This window comes from Diprion similis, chromosome 7 (genome assembly GCF_021155765.1).
Source record: "Diprion similis isolate iyDipSimi1 chromosome 7, iyDipSimi1.1, whole genome shotgun sequence".
Classification (NCBI taxonomy): Eukaryota; Metazoa; Arthropoda; class Insecta; order Hymenoptera; family Diprionidae; genus Diprion; species Diprion similis.
The window spans coordinates 8,959,349-8,976,409 of record NC_060111.1 but is presented as its reverse complement, the minus strand read 5'-3'; the positions used below and the strand labels follow the sequence as shown (position 1 = coordinate 8,976,409).

Sequence of the window (17,061 nt, the reverse complement as noted above, 5' to 3'; positions counted from 1 at the left end):
TACGATGTAATACGAAGATGACTCGGTCAGTATAACCGGGGCTGTTATCTTTATCGGCGGATTGGAAGGTCCGTGTTGGCTGCCAAAGTATTTTGTTCCTTCATACCTCTCCAGGTGTCACTATGACCGCCGTAGAATTGCACGTGTTGCGGTCGGCCGCTTTGAGAAATATTCTAATTCCCATGAGTTTGGCCAGTGTCGGTCGTTGTATGAAGCCGCGTAGTTCGGCAGTAAAGCGTGCCTTTCAAACAAACATGTCTTACACCACGGTTGAGAAGGGAACACCAAACACGACCAATTACAGGATATATTTCAGTGAGTATTCAGCTCGTCGAGCCATTTACGTTGTTATCTCATACCGCGTTCCTCCTGTCTCCGTATTAGCTTTTGACCCATCGACTACCGTGTGAGGGACCCTGAACCCCGGAGGGTCGATTCTTGAATTACTCGGTAAAATGATTGGAGTAAATTGTTCGTCGAGCACGTTCGTGACAGTAATGACGTTCATTCGTCATGTAGTATAAAAAATCCGTCATTCTTTGCGATACTTTTCGCGCCGTTAGGAAAAATATGTTATCCCACGCACACTTTGCGGTATACGTATTCGTTTATAGACGCGCTTTATTATATAGCGTTAGATCACGTGACGTTAACACATATTTTGAACCCGAAAGATGTTGAAGATTTCTGAATTATAATATTTCAGTATTGTACCGTTGCTGCAGTCGTATGATTAAACGTAATGTGGCATTTAGACTTTTTCTTATACGTCGGAATCAGGTATTTCGATTATTCACAGATGCTTACCTAATTATGTAAAAGGAAAGTAGCGCCGACTAAATGTCGTCGGACACATGCTTAATTTCACGAATTTCGTCAATTCCATATGTTTAGTACTTTAGTATTGCTGACGTAACTTATCAGGAAATTCGTTATCAGTTACATCCGCGACTTTTTTGCAACTTTGTTCATCATTGAGATAGACAAGTAATTCACTCAAACTGTATTAATCGAAAAAAATATATCAGGATCACTTGGTGTCTTAGAATGCGATTGCACGCATGATTTAATCTAGATATTCTCAAGGCTTTTAGGTATGATCATAACTCTCATGTGTGGAAATTTTATTCATCTTATCTCCATGACTATATTAATAGAGTTGTTAGTTATTATTGGGTTAAAAAAAGATTCCGAACAAGGTTTGCTTCCGGAAGCTTAAGCGTTAAAAGTTGTTTTAGAATTTCATCTTTTGTAAGAATTAATAAATTTTTTCACACGGACATAACGAAACATTTTATTCTTCAAACTACTTTGCAGCAATTTTAGTATTCGTTCATAAGAATGACTGTTTCAAACTGAGTATATGCCTTGTTTCTTTGTTAGCTTTGTGGTCAGTTTACAATTTACTGCAGTTTTAATTTTACTTACGTTGTCCATTAGGAATTTTTTTTTTAATGCTTCTTTACGTTAACGTTGTAGAATTCAACCTATGTTTAATACTCTGCTATTAAAAAGTGGTCAAAGTCCAGTAGAGTTTTTATTTTCAACTGGGTTTCAAACTCTGATCATATTTTAACCACAATTTCCTACCACAGCAACCTCTGATATCATTCAATTGTCGCTCTACAGAAATTTTGATACCTTGTGAGTTCAAAACTCCACTTTTTGCTGATGAATATAGGTTTTCGAGTCCTTAAAATATTTGTTTATTCATGGGTTACAAACTGTTTATTTTCTTGAATACGATTCATTTAAAGGGAGTTCACAAATCTTTAAAAGGATACTGTGAACTTGATCTCCAATGTGCTTAGACCATTTATGAAATATACCTACTGTAATTGAAAATACAATGCACATTGTTTAGTGGCACGGAAGGTCAATGGTTTTTTGTTGGCATATCAGAATTGTTTTTTTTTTAACTTACTCTGATTGTAAATTTTTTTGATAGTTCGCCAATGATGTAACTATATTTTAAAATAGAATGGTCAGAAAAATCGATGACGTGGGGGAGGTTTGCATTATATGAAAAGTTTGTCAAAGGTTTGATTTTTAAATTCCAATAAAATATGAAGAACTGTTGTCACAACTTTTTTACTTCCAATTTATAACAGTTTAAGTTGATATGTAGCTTCAAAGTGACTGACATGCCATATAGCTTAAGGTCAAATGATCTATAGAGTCTGAATCCATAGTTAGTAAAAGGGATAAACCGCTTGAAACATTACGAGTCTTGTTATAATTGCACCAATGATGGTGGACACAAATAAAGCTTCATCCCTACTACGTACTAGAAATGATTCTGCTTAAATTCGAATAACGCAAAATAATGATGTGATTAATTTGGTGAAAGGTTTTAGAATTAAAACGGTCAAAATGATACTTTAGTAAATTTTCTTTAATTCCCACATTTTTGGGTCAATTCCTTTCACCATACAGAGCTCCAGAGATTGCATCACAATAATTTCGCAAATCGATATCTCTAAAATGGAAAGAATAGCATTTTGCCAGCATGGTATAACAGACCACCATTAACTATTACGTGTTATAAGAGTACTCTAATGCAAGATTTTTTGGACATTTCTTAGACAATCGGTGAGGATTGGGTTAGCCAGCAAAGTCAGACCAAAAACATCTGAATCGGATCAAAAACGTCAATCTTGTGTTATTCGAACCTGCGCCAATTCACTTCTGTTCGATAGTAGAGACGTTGTTTTCATCGCATTTGCTATCATTGGTAAAAATAATTTTTTTTATGAAAACTAGATGAAGTTTGGGAGGTGGTCGAATTGATATGAAATTATTCCATTTTATTCTACACGTTCACATAGCAAGAGAATATTGTAACCTTGTGACTGATCAAACATTTCTTTCTTACTTTGTGTATCTATCTAAGGACAAAGTTGTGTTCTACATGTGGATAAAATGCTTGCCCTTGATACACGTTATACTTCCTTGCGTAAAACGTAATGTGGCAAAAAATGCTTGTCCTTTTTATACATTATATTTCTTTGTATATAGATTAGTTTCAGATTTTGCGTTGCATTTCGCTGTGGTAAATATATGTTTCACACTCTAAGAGAATAATGATTTTGGGAATTACCAATGAGGATGAAGTTAGTTACGTTACTGTAACAATACATGTTCAGAAAAAATTGTTACTTAACACCTTGAGGACTGTATGAAATTTAATCAACTACGATAAATAAAAGATACTGATAATTCGAAAAGCAAACTTGTTGAAAGTCATTCTTAAATTGCGCGATAATGACTTCTTCCACAATGTTTTGTTACATTAACGTTGCTAACGTCAGCCTGCTAATTATCAAGCACATTGCAGGGTGAGCGTAATTTATCGAATAATGATTGTTTAAAGTAATTAAAAATCATAACTCATAAAATCATGTATTCTTTTATCTCACACACTCTTGTAATAAGATAAGCTCTGGATAATTATAATTATCTATATAATTAATCTTATCAAATAGTATACAGAACTGTAATTTCCTGAAAAGTTCTTTTCCGCAGTCTTTTTTGTACTATAAAGCATCCGCTATTTGCTATTTTCACATGAAATAAAAAATTTAAGGAAAGAACCAAATTGACCTTTTCCAATTCTTTGTGTAGAAAATGACAAAGGGCCAGTTTCTCCGTTACACGACATACCGTTGTACGCTGATGAGGCAAAAAAGATATTCAATATGGTAGTAGAAGTGCCACGATGGACGAATGCCAAGATGGAGATAAGCTTGAAAGAAACACTAAATCCAATCAAGCAGGATGTAAAGAAAGGAAAACTTAGGTTTGTTGCAAATTGTTTCCCGCATCACGGCTACATTTGGAACTACGGAGCCATTCCGCAGGTACAGTGTAAACCAGGAACTTGCAAAGTGAAACTGAGATTCTTGGGCTCATTTCATTTTTGCATAAATATAATTATCAGGCAAAAGTATGGATTGCTTTGTAAGAGATTGTATTTCGTTGCTCATAAACTGACATCATTTTATGATATGGTCACTCATCCAGACCTTAGCATTCAGTTAGTAATGTAATCTTCGCAACTCTTATCAGGCAAGATATCAGACAGTAATGATTACAATTGAGCTGCGATTACAGTTCAAGGTGAAGATCAATTGGATCAGATATTATCTGCCATTTAAAGTCTTCCCTTCCGGAAGAATGAGGTTGAAGAAACTAGTAACATGACTTTAATGATTCGCATTTAGACAAAATTGTTACCTATTTTGCAACTTTGGGATTGCCTAAAATTTAATAAATCATAGTGAAGCATAACATACTCACGTTTTGGAAACCCCACTCCTTCAAAGTTATTCTAAAATTGCAAAGTGATGATTTTTTTTTCCAAATGTTACTTCGAGTTAAGATTATTCACTTCAAACTTGTATGGAAAATGACTACTGGATTATTACAATGCTAAAGATCAGTTTTATAAGTACCTTCGCAATTACTGGACTGTTTTCTAACGAGACTATACGAAAAAACGGAAAACTTTCTTTGAATAGTGTCTGCAAACATCGTCAATGCACAATTATTAATTTTCCTACTGAATTCAACAAAGTCCTTATCTTCTGTAAATCGTTCCTGGATCATAATTTCACCATCTCAGAGTAGTATCAGCCAATTTGGATGGTTTGGATATAATGAATTTTATAGCGAATCAAGAAAATAGAACTTACTAATTTTTATGAGTAGATTGCTTTTACTACTAGTGGATGTCAAATTCGACAAGCTTGAAGTTACTAACGTTAATCTAAGGAAATGTTGAAATCAATCTTATTCTATATTATTAAGATGATTAAAGTAGTTGGGCTTGCAAAATATAAACATGATTTTATATTAGTATAGTTGACCGAATTTCAGAGTTGGATGAGGTTGGGAGATAAAGATTATCCCTATATGGATCGCTGCATTGACATTATGAACTTGACTCTCATGAAATTCTATTCTACAAAGCTGAGTAATGCTTATATCTGGCATTATTGGATTCTAATACTGTACTACTAATTAGAATTTAGTAATAACATTTACAATTAGTTGAGGTACAACTATTTAACCCTGGTTAATAACTTTTTTGAATAATTATTTTAATGCCTTCTTGTAGAATCATTTTGTTTTGACCTAGTTGTCAATTCCCAATAAAATGCTTTTATATGTTTAATTTGATTCCAGACGTGGGAAAATCCTGAGGTATTGGACGAAGCAACAGGCTGCAAAGGTGATAATGACCCTATAGATGTCCTGGAAATTGGATACAAAGTAAGTAATTTTGTACACTTTTGTACACTTTTATAATTGTTCTAAAGAAAAAGATAGATTTACATATTGTGAAAATATACGACACACGTTGCAAAATAATATTACATATGATTTTATCGTTTTCACTTATCTTAGACGTAATGCAGAACAATAAAACAATTCGTTATCTAGCGATTGTTTTCTTTTTAGGTAGCCAAGCGTGGTGAAGTCTTGAAAGTCAAGGTGCTTGGTACCGTCGCACTAATCGATGAAGGTATTTCAATGTTCGCATATAGTAGATATTAATATACATCATAATTACAAATATTATCTAAAAATGGTTTTGTAACCTTCTGGATCTTGTACCAATGTTACATTAAGTAAAATTTATTTTTCAGGTGAAACTGACTGGAAAATTCTTACCATCGATATCAATGATCCCCTGGCTGACCAGTTAAACGGTAATATCGATTATTGATTCGTCTTTGATTATGATTTCGCATTTTAATTCCTGATTCAATAAGTTGTTAAGCCCTTGCTCTACCTGCCAACTTTCGATTACTCGAGCCACAATAAACATGACGGTTCGATTACGCGTAGAATTACCACGAGTCAGGCTCGTGTTTATTGTTTTTGGGCCAAGTTTCTTACCACGAGTCTCACTCGTTGTTGTAAATTGAAGGATTAAATTATCATGTGAAGGATTTTTATCTTGGAAGTGTATACTTATAGAGGGTGAATTGCCTCATATGTCGAGAAGTAAGAGGCGATTAGTTAACGTGAAGCTTGCCTTTTCAGCCAATCAGAGAAGCTATGAGATCCCTCCAAATCAATACAAATCTGACGTGATTACCTTTACCGTTAAAACGTACATGACGCTATGAATTGTATAATGCATGCCTCGCTCGAACTAAGATCCTCCTATTCTGGACACATGAGGTGTCTTACCCGGCATATAATGCATTCCATTTATGGCAGACTGGTTATTGGACACGAAGTCACAGAATTTGGCGTTCAACTAAGCTTTGATTTCCAGCCTTCACCGAAGAATTGAACACCAGTTATAGAGTTTAATACTGATTAATTTGAATGAAAATGGAATTCCAAAATTTTGAAGTGGTATTTTTTCGATAAATTTTTAACCAATAGGTTATTGATTAGAAATGAATAAGGAGCAGTGCCTCTGAATTTCAATTTCAAGAAGAATATCCACTTTTCAATAGTCCCAATATGGGTATTTTTTAACCATCGCTTGCACTGCATGTATTATTTACCAAGCTTGTTATTACTGCATTGGCCTTGCATTTAACTCTGCTTTTTATTATAAAAATATATATGAAATCACATTTTGTGGTTACACAGCAAAAGGATTTAACTTTTATTTTATTTGAAAAATTATATGTAGTTTGCTTATGAACCGATTGTATTTATTTCTATGTACGATATGTAAAATATCATGGATTAGTTGACTGCCTAGATGGATTAAGAAAAATGGAATTTTGCAAAGATTATATCAAAGGTTACTTATAGTTCCTTTTTTCTTTCTACTTTTTATCAGGCAATGCGATATATTTCCTTAAAAAATACCTATATAACTGTGGAGATTAAAGTAACGACTCAAAACATCTCACATAAATCATACCGAGTATTTGCAGTTAAATAATTTGCAAATAACCGTTGTATCGATAATTATGATTCATCGATTATCCTAATTATATCACATGTTATCACCACTTTAGCTCCCAAATCGTTGCATAATGGGGGGGGGGGAAATGCATTATTTATTGAATGTATAATGAATAATCCAGTGATGTCCCATTATCAATTACCAAAATAATGCATAATGGGCAGAAATTGCATTATTCATTGAATGTGTAATGAACAATGCAATTTAGTAGCAGCGATGTCTCGTTATAAATTGGCGTAAAATGCACAATCAAAAAGAAGTGCATTAATCATTAAAAAATTAACCAAATCATTGTAGGGGAGGGTTGATTAGACCCAGGCCGGAATCGCAAACTTCCCCTATTGTGAAAGGAAGCAAGGAAACGGGCACTTACCCCGCCTAAAAATTGTACTCTTTACTCGGTCCATTTCATTCACTTGTCTCGTGACTTAGGAATTTTTGAAGAAAACTAATTCTTTCCCCGAGTTTATGTTATTATTGTTATTTATGTAGTATATTATTAAAAAAAAAAAATAGTATTGCAAAATTTTAGCGTGAAGTAGAAGCCTTAAGCGTGACACATGAATTTTTTCAGATTCTTAAGTAGACCGATTTTGAGTCTTTTTGAGCACGAGTTCGATTTGACGCCCCTCCCTACACTTAAGCGATGCAAAAAAAAAGTGCTACAGTGATCGGGTTTATGAGTAATGAAATGGATAATGCATTAATAAAAGAATGCACTTTTCACAACACTGAATGTATCCTTACTTACTTACTTGGTTTTATCTTCAAATTTTTTAATTACAGATGTTAATGACATCGAGAAACATTTCCCTGGGCTACTAAAGGCGACTATAGAATGGTTTAAAATATATAAGATTCCTGACGGTAAACCAGAAAATCAATTTGCTTTCAATGGAGAAGCAAAACCTAAGGATTTCGCATTACATATCATTGACGAAGTGCATCAGCATTGGCAAAGCCTTATAAAAAAAGAAGCACCAGCTGGTGGTATTGCTTGGTGAGTATTTTAGGAAATGATTATTTTATTGAAGATATTTTATGTAATATTGAATCGTTGTGCATCCTGCATAATCCATCATATTTTATAAAATTATTTCATGTAGTTTCGACTTATATGACGCTTATCATGTTCTAAAATGTAAAATAGTGCGTTATGCTGGTGGTAGTGTAATCATTATTCACAGTAAGTATTGTTCGACAATATTACAACCTTCCTCCGCAGAATTGTCGAGTCATGAAGTAGAAATTTCTGATTCTATTGAGTTGGATTTTCTATTTCACTGGAGTCATCTATTGCTTTTGATGTCCTTTAATTCACTGTCATAGACAGTTGTTTTACTGTATTTGAAAAAGAATTGTAAAATGAAGATTTAAGGCAGACATTCAATGTTGTGAACATTTTTTATCGCATGTTCATCTTGACAATGTTTAATCAACAAGAGCCGACAATTGCGGATAACGTTTGGAACATTTTCTGTATAATTCATAAGAAAATAATTACTATGTCAATCTAATTCTGTGTTATATTTAGATCTAAAGTTTTTAAATCATAATTTCGGATCCATTGGATGTATTTGTTCTTACATGAAATTCCAAATCTTTATCGCAAGCTTATGTTTTTTGAAGTACGGAAAAATCGAGCTTCGAAATTTTAAATAAAAATCAAAATAAAAAATTGTAGATATTTCAGTTTGTGTTATTCAAATTACTTCAGATTTATTTCTCTTATGTAGTAACGAAGTTCCATTCGTGTTCCTCATCATTAGTGCAAATAAGCTTGCTAAAGAGTCTTTGGTTGTTCCTTTTCACTGATCCTATTTATCGACGCAGATGGTGGAGTCCATTAATCATGCATGAATTTTTCTCATTTTATTCTTATTCATTACTGTGTTTTTCATTACTTGGTTTGGCCTATGCTGTCAAGTATTTAATAAATAGTATTTGAGTATCTGACACCAGAAGTGGAAGGCATTAATGAAATTACAGTATAGAGCTAGTAAGTTCATAGACGCAACAATTTTTCTTTAGGAATTCTTGACTTGCTTGTACTGCATTTTCTAGCGCTGTTTGTGATTACAGAAAATTTTTGCAAAGTCTCAGACTCACTACTTCGGCACACTAAAGTCCATGAGATTAAATCTGTTTACATAGTAACAGCGTATGCTTCCATAAGTGTAACGTAAAAAATGTTGAATGAATCTGCTTTATGAAGCTGAAGCTAGCAGCCAAACGTGTTAAACTTTTTGGAATCAGAAAAACGCAGTTCAGTTTTATAATCATCATTCTACAAAAGTATTGGGATTTAGGATATTTCGGAAAATCTTGATTTTCGGACTTAACTCTCTTATACGAATCAACATCAGAACATTTCACTGCTAATTCTGATTGCTAACTTCAGCCTTGTATTTTCTTTTACGTAAATTACTGTATTGCCTTGTATATGTCGAGATTGCTAGTGCTGCTAATCAACTTATGCACGAGTTTTCTTTCACCTGTATATTTGAGAAATAATTCCTGACATGAAATCTTGGAAGCCGAGAGTAGAACTTGGCTAAGCAAAACTTCAGGCTCATATCTTATGTCCATCAGGCATCAAACAATGTCAAAAAGTACAACATAAAACCACTTGGGGAGGTTTGGTGCGTGTCATCTCGTGTTGTTTTCTGTGGTCTTAGGTTCAAAGACGTTAAAATCAATTTTATATAAAGCAACTATAGTTTTTCCAAAACTTGATTGCTTACACATGACGGAATAAAATTTAAGAATAAAAATATTTTGGGTTCTATTAATTTCAGGACTGAATATAATTTAGGTGGCATGGAGAGGCTATAATATTTTTTGTTGTAAACTAATGAATTCAGTAACTGTTAATCATATTTACCTATGATTGCTAGTTTTCATTCGACGATGAACTGAAGACACAAACAAAAAAAGAAAATAAAAAACATTTTGCAGCACCAACGTAAGCATAGAAGGCAGTCCTTTTAAAACTACTGTTGGTAGTATGGAGGAAGTACTTGCCAAGGCTCCTGAAGCTGGAGATGCACCGCCCATTGACAGTTCTGGTAAGTGTATTGTCTGAGCTTTTGAATCTAAATAAATTAGTTTCGTCTTTCACATGTGTCTAAATTTTAAAAGTCACCGAATGATATCGTTTTGCTTTATTCCGCAATCAAATGAATAGAAATTCTTAGTACGTAATGCAGGTATAGTTCTGCATTTGGTTTTGGCGCAGCCCGCACGGAGACTGTGAATATCAAATTCAACCTGCTGTTATGGCCATACTTTTACCGATTTAGCCACATGCCTGAATCATAAAAAAAGTTGTAGGGAATATTCATACTGCAGCGAGTTGAACCTTATTTTGATCTATTTTGTTATTTCGCGACCTTGTTCTTTAATAGAGGCTTTGCTCAACAAATGGAGTGGTCTATCAAGAAAAGGAATCGGATTGGAGATATTCGATAATCTGATTCCTTTTCTTCCTCATGCATCATATATTGAATTAATTTGAGCTTGAGCTCATATGCTTTGTACTCTACTATGAATGAAATCCTGTTTTCCGTTTCAGTGCATAAGAGTTATTTCGTGAAAGTCGAAGAATTGAAAAACAAATTATAATATTTTATAACTTTGCTGTCGGTGTTCCCGAATTACTTATATCTTCACGTTTGTTACCTAGTGTAAAAAAAAAAGAAAACTTTGATGTATGTAAGGTATTTCTTATTTTATAAGGCATTTTTTTTTTATTGAATAAGTCTACATGTTTGCTTATTGATCTTTGATTTCAGTTGATAAGTGGCATTACATACATTTGAAGTGAAGCATGGAAGGTTCATCTCCGATGTTGTTTCCACTTTGCAAAATGATGCCTCGATGGATTTCAAATGTTGACGTAATTCCTTGCAGATTTCTAATTCACTAGAATGTTCTATGCGGAAAAAGTTTCAGCATAAGACAATCTCAATGTACCTCTATATTGACTGAAAAGTCTAAATTGTGAAAAAATTTATGCATATTGTTACTAGCTGCTTGTATCATAACACAACACCACTTCCCCACACTAGCTCATTCATTCACATTTGATTACCTTACTAGTGGAGAGTTTATTATTACTCAAGTACTACAGATATTTTTTCTATCATTTGTTTCAACGACGGTTAATGATTATTTATTTATTTCAGTATAATTGTGGGATCAGGATAGGATAGAGTGTCTGTGTCTAACAGTCATTCGTTTCCATTAGGTTAGCTATTCCTTTATTGAATATCATACGATATTTGTCTTATATAAATAAATAAACTCCGTTATTCCAAGTATTTCGTTTTCCCAATATCACCCTTCCAATATTTCAGGTTAATTAATTCTATTTGGCTAATATTTCCGAAGTTTATAACATTGACAACAAGCAAGCAGCATAATAGTATGTAAGGTGAATTACTTTAACGGGATTTAACCAAATTTTATTGTCTCAAAAATTAGGTACTATCTGTATGAGAAAAGTGTTGATCTATTCAATATATATATAATATAAATAAAGAAACTTTCGGTTCGATTACTCAAAGCGTTAGCCTAATGTTAATTTAGAACAAATTTTTTCCAGGCACTTACTGTGTAAATTTTTTTTTTTTCTCACCAAAAACATTACTAGCATTGAATTTTGTGTTCTAACTACTGATCTCGAGTAGTTTGAAATACTGGAATAAGCATTGGTTGACGGAACTCACTAGAGTAATACACCAGGACTGTTGATTTACCCAGTTTCAATTATTGAAGTTTGCAATGAAGTTAAGTATACATGTTCTAGATAACATTGAACGATACATGAACATCGCTGGGTTCTTCTCACGAAGGTAACATGACAATACTGCAATGTCTATGCTCTGACAAAATGAAGTTGAAGTCTATCATAACTGATGTAACATATATACAAAAATAAAATTATGTCACTGCAACCATTAAAGATCTATGGGATGGAAAGAAAAAGAAAAGAAGGGTAGAATTTACTATCATAGCAGTGATTCACTGTTTTCTTGCCATGCTTCAAATTCTAGGCGAGGGCTGGGCATGATGGGCACAGTAAACTTATTGGCATATTATAAATATATATCTGACCATGGGAGATTCTGAATTATGTGAATAAAAAGTTGAAAAGGTCTAGTGTTTGAATCAATAGGTTTTACTAAATAACTTCACAAAAAATATTAGTAATAACCAAATATGAAAAGACATGAAACTGTTCTTCGTGCCTCGCTATGGGGCATGCCTTGACATAGAGGAGGGGCATGCAGAGCACTGGTAACCAGCTGCTTTTAAACGGCACTAAATTGTCAGTGAGATGAGATGTTTTGGATAGAAAGATTGCATGTAGCCGTGAATTATCATTTATACAATTGTATTATTAAAAATGAAGAAAAAAAAATACAGTTTTTTAATATCCAATTAAATTTTTAATTTAATCTAATTAAATAAACAAGTTCACATCAGAAAATTTCTTCTTGACTATCTTTTATACGATCTTTTAAAGGTATAATCAGTATGTTGATTACAAAAGGCGCAGAATTCATGAAAACAGTCAATCTTTAAATTGTTTGAATGCCTTTAATCCTTGTAATAGTCATCATTCTATATGTATAAATTGAAATTTTTTAATAGTAGGTCCTGCTTGCAAATATCAAAACTCAATAACGCTTTCCTATACTTGTGACTTGTGAAGTTACAACTTTCCGAGCTGATAGCGCCAAACTGTAGTTCGTCAGTGACTACCGGAGAAACACATTGACTTATATTGGGAATGTCATTTTGCAATGCGTCATCTGGTGGAAAAAAATCAAACTAATACAACCAGGCTAACAGCTGACCGTTGACCGTATTTTTTCGCGTGTGGATGGTAGAATAGGTATATCATTGATTACATTTCATCAATTTATGTGACATAAGTACTTTGAAGCTTCAAGAATTACGATTTACCTCCATTAAAATCAAAAACTTAGGTTATGTGGTGATAAAATGGCGCCGAGAATCAGGCTATGACGTCATGAGAATATTTTTCAATAAGTATGTTTTCTCGATTGCCTTATTGCTTTCCCCGCCTGGCGTTTCTCCCCACTCGTTTGATCGTGCAACAGAGAGAACCGGCCCCAGGACTGTCTCTATCCTTCGGTTTGGGCTTCAGTGGCCCCATAAGACTCGCGCAGTCTATCGAGATAAGTCTATGCTGTACATGCCCCACCTGGGGTGACCATCATGCCCCCATCACGACGTTGAATTAAGTTAAGTATAATTTAATTTAAAATCGTTTTTTGGAAGAACAAGAAATGGGAGGTTGAAGATAACAGATTAAAATTTTGACTAGAGTCAGTTTTGGATCAATTCTATCTACATTTATACTCTTGCCAACTTGATAAAAAATCGTATTCTTCTAGTTTTTCAGCTGCAAATCTTGATCTAATTAAATTTCAACAAAAACAATTCTTTGGCATATCATTTTTCCGGGTGAAATTTCAGGATTATTCATGGAATATTTTCGTAAATCTAATAGTAAAATTATTTATTGTTAGCATTACGAATTTCAATCATATGAAAAAAATTGAATTTGCGTAAGTACACTGTGTAAGTCATAACAATGCCTGATATAACAATTAGTAGTAACAAAATATTTATGGGGTTTTATTTCATCTACGAATTTTCATTTTTAATTTTATGTTCATGGAGTATTTCACTCACTATTTCTTCGGAGTATCGTAGTATTGAATGTTCATTCTAACAGTATTTTTGCCATAACCGAAGGACTGCATTACTGGAGCATTACGCAGCTATCAGGCTATGTAGTTAGTAGACTGCTCCAATGCTGGATTTTAACCTTTAACTTGTATAACAATCCTGGCACCTTGAAGTCATGGTCCAAAGCAATTTAATATTTTGATTTGAATTTTTTTGGGATATTCACTTAAGTGTGTTTTACAAGATAACAACGGTTGCAACAATAATTTTTAATTTCAGGGTAGTCAAAAATTTTTCATTAGGCAGAAACTTTCAAGTTACAAAAATCTCGATTACAAACCTTTAGGGCACGAATGACCCCAAGGTGCCAGCTAAACTTTAAAATATCTATAGTGAATTATGTATTGATTTTTTAACAATCGAAGTTACGACAATATTGAAGAATCTGTTGAAAAAAAATATGTTTAACTTCATCCGATTATCGGTTGAATGGTAAGGCCCAGATTATTAAAGATCATTGCTGTGAAAAAGAATTCCGCATTGCAAACCGTATTGTAGGTATACCAAAAGGAAGTAGTGAAAGTTAGCAGTTAAAGAGTTTTGTCGTTTCCTCATGTAGCCTGGCCATTCCAAACTTGAGCTGTCAAACGTGACTTATGGTGGTTACGTGAGCAATTTGAATTTTCTCACATTCGGCAGATTTTAAATAATAATCGATCCGATTATTCAAAGAGGCTAAATGACTCATAAGTATCAACAATACTTCGTTGGTACGAGGAACATCGAAAAGTCGGTTGTCAGGAATAAACTTAAAAGATCGCTGAATGAAAATGTGAAGAACAATGTCGAAAATTCAGAGAAATATGAAGTGGTGATTTCTAAAATTCATCCATTCAATAATAAGTTTGCTGTACGAATAGATTAAGGAGTTTGGTTAGCTGAAAATCGATACTTTACATCAATTTTACAGAATTTTAATTATCGCGGAATCATACACTGAGTATTTATCAAAGTTTTATATCCGTAAGCTACCAAGATCTCTTCCAAAAAAAAAAAACACACACACACAATACTGAAATTATAAACAAAAGCTCGGATATCAATGCTTCGCTTCAAATTAATTCAAAACGGTTGAATATTTAGTACAAGCCTTCCTACGATTCCAATCTACGATGCACAGTGGTCTGAAATAAAAAAAAAGTTCTCCAAAGGTCGTTTTTCAAATAAAATTTATGAATACTTGGTATTCATTGCGAAATAGTTGGAGAAGTATATTCCATAATAAATTGTACGACATTTCTCGTTTGATCTGCGTAACGACATTAAAGTCGAGTGTCTTTTTTCACGTTTTCCAGTGTTATTATTTTGCTGTAGGTATTACATACTCGAATAAAAGGTCAAAAACCAATAACAGTTCGTTTTTTATCGCTCCATTCATAATTTTAGCGTAAATCTGTACAATAAATTGTAATTTTGAGTGAATAAGTGAATTTTGTAATGTTTCAACCTTCAGCTGGTACTTTAGGTGCCAAATGACTCCACTCTTATTGACGAACGGCTCATACTCATCTTGAACCAAATATTCTCTATTTTTCTCCACGTCCAACATTTTTTTTTTCACGTATAATATTTTTGCTCCTCGAATAACTTATACTATCTTTTAAAAAACAGTTCGTCAACTTTCTTGAAATTTTTGTAAATTAAAATAACTAGCAGTTTACTCGTGATCTGCATTTTAGTGGTTGGGGTCTTAAACGTCCCAGTGTGCCAGATAACAATAAGTGTTAATTCAGCACTTTAGCGCATTTTGCTGCTTTTGATGACGCTTTGACATATCGTCTTGGATATAAATATTTGGATATCATTTTTAAACTCCAAAGACGAGAAAATTCCCATACGTGCACTTTTATAAAAATCAAATGTGTATATGAAGTCTTAGCGAGCTATATTGGATCCATCATCTTGTATTTCGATTCTAAATATCATTTTGAACTTAGCAACCGAAAAAACTACTTACACTTTGACTATTTTCGGCCAACCTTTTTCAATATCAGGCCACTGTGCGACGGTTTGTTTTATTCAGAGGACATATTTCTTAAAAGTTACTCAGATAAATTTTCTTTTTTGTCCAGTATAGTTAATCTTACCATTTGTCAGTCATTATCAATACTTCAGTAATGTTAAAAAACTAAGTACTTGATGATTTTAAAATGATAAAAAACATATGGTTCATTTGTCTGGACTTGATGGGTCTAGTCTAAAAGCTTCGCCGCTGGAATCCGTTTTCAGCCCATAAAATATGAACAAATAAAACGTTTTTTTTTTGTTTGGCTATTCAAATGACTCTAAGATAAGGAAAGCTGCTCCGATTGAGACCAAAATACATTAATCAATTCTCGAAATATCTTTTTGACAATTAATTGCAGTTTCCATATTATATGTTTATATTATCACAACACCGTATATTGTAAATCCTGCAACTGGCTCGAAATATCATGGTAGCCAAGAATTGTACTTTATGAACAGTTTTTCAATAATGGATATTTACAATTTTTAAGCTTCTTACTAGATCTAGCTAGTCATTGTGATTGAAAATATATTTCACGCACTGCATTTCCATGCTGTTTATTTTCGGTATACTATTCAAAACATTCTCAACTTTTCGTATCGCAATATTACAGGCAAACGTGCTCGGTCTGCACGTTCAATTCAATAAACATATTCATCAAATCACAGCTTCATCCAAGCGAAAGGATCAATGCATTGCTAAACATACTCTGTTTACGCTAAAAATCAAACGACAGCCTGACAATAATGTACATACATTCCAGTCGAAGACAATTGTTCCGGCATACTAGCTACGAACCAACACATTTGTCAAATATGAAAAAAAGCGTAGGTACGTGTTTTCATTTCCAATATCAACTAGAAAATGCATCCTAACATCCATTTGAAATGTAAAATGCAAAATGATATTGAAATTTCAAATATCACACACTCCTGATAGTGATTTTCTAACACCCATCACTGCGGCGTATTATGGTACCCATTCCAGCGGTATTCTGCTGCCGAGGGTTGCGGAAGAATAAGTTTTATAATATCGAACGACGACGGGGGATGATACGTTGTCGTAAGTAACGGGTATCAGTGAGCGGCAGGTAAGGACAGAGGTATTGACTGGCGTGCCAGAATCCATTCTCAAGGCTCAAGGTGAAAAAATGGGGCAACCATGCGTCGAAGGGCGGCAAAGGAGGGGGTGGCACTTGGAATTCCTTCCAATTCCTTCCACTGGATGGCGCTTATGTTCTGCTCCTGATCCCCGTCTCCTCCCTGACGTAATCCTCCCACCGACTGGTAATCCGCAGTCGCGCAGTCAGAATTCGTTCCAGTCCTGA

General features: G+C 33.7%; 1 protein-coding gene across 2 annotated transcripts; it reads left to right on the top strand.

Annotated features, from left to right (window-relative positions):
• Positions 1 to 33: 33 nt before the first annotated feature.
• LOC124407925 (inorganic pyrophosphatase) lies at positions 34 to 11,262 on the top strand. Of its 2 annotated transcripts, XR_006929375.1 has the most exons (9): positions 34 to 315; positions 3,625 to 3,860; positions 5,188 to 5,274; positions 5,464 to 5,527; positions 5,652 to 5,714; positions 7,727 to 7,940; positions 9,899 to 10,008; positions 10,515 to 10,650; positions 10,735 to 11,262. XR_006929375.1 is itself a non-coding variant. In XM_046884539.1 (8 exons), exons 1-8 carry the CDS (start codon positions 123 to 125, stop codon positions 10,764 to 10,766), a joined length of 999 nt encoding a protein of 332 aa, XP_046740495.1. In that variant the 5' UTR covers positions 36 to 122; the 3' UTR covers positions 10,767 to 11,262. The 2 variants fall into 2 exon arrangements, 1 of the variants encoding a protein (XP_046740495.1); XM_046884539.1 differs by lacking the exon at positions 10,515 to 10,650 and having other exon boundaries at positions 36 to 315.
• Positions 11,263 to 17,061: the final 5,799 nt, after the last annotated feature.

What these genes read in the sequence shown, in the direction of transcription:
- LOC124407925 (XM_046884539.1), top strand. Translation starts at nt 123, where the DNA reads ATGACCGCCGTAGAATTGCACGTGTTGCGGTCGGCCGCTTTGAGAAAT. An exon ending in CCAGCTGGTGGTATTGCTTG is followed by an intron (nt 7,941 to 9,898) that starts GTGAGTATTTTA and finishes AACATTTTGCAG; the next exon opens with CACCAACGTAAGCATAGAAG. An exon ending in ACCGCCCATTGACAGTTCTG is followed by an intron (nt 10,009 to 10,734) that starts GTAAGTGTATTG and finishes CTTTGATTTCAG; the next exon opens with TTGATAAGTGGCATTACATA.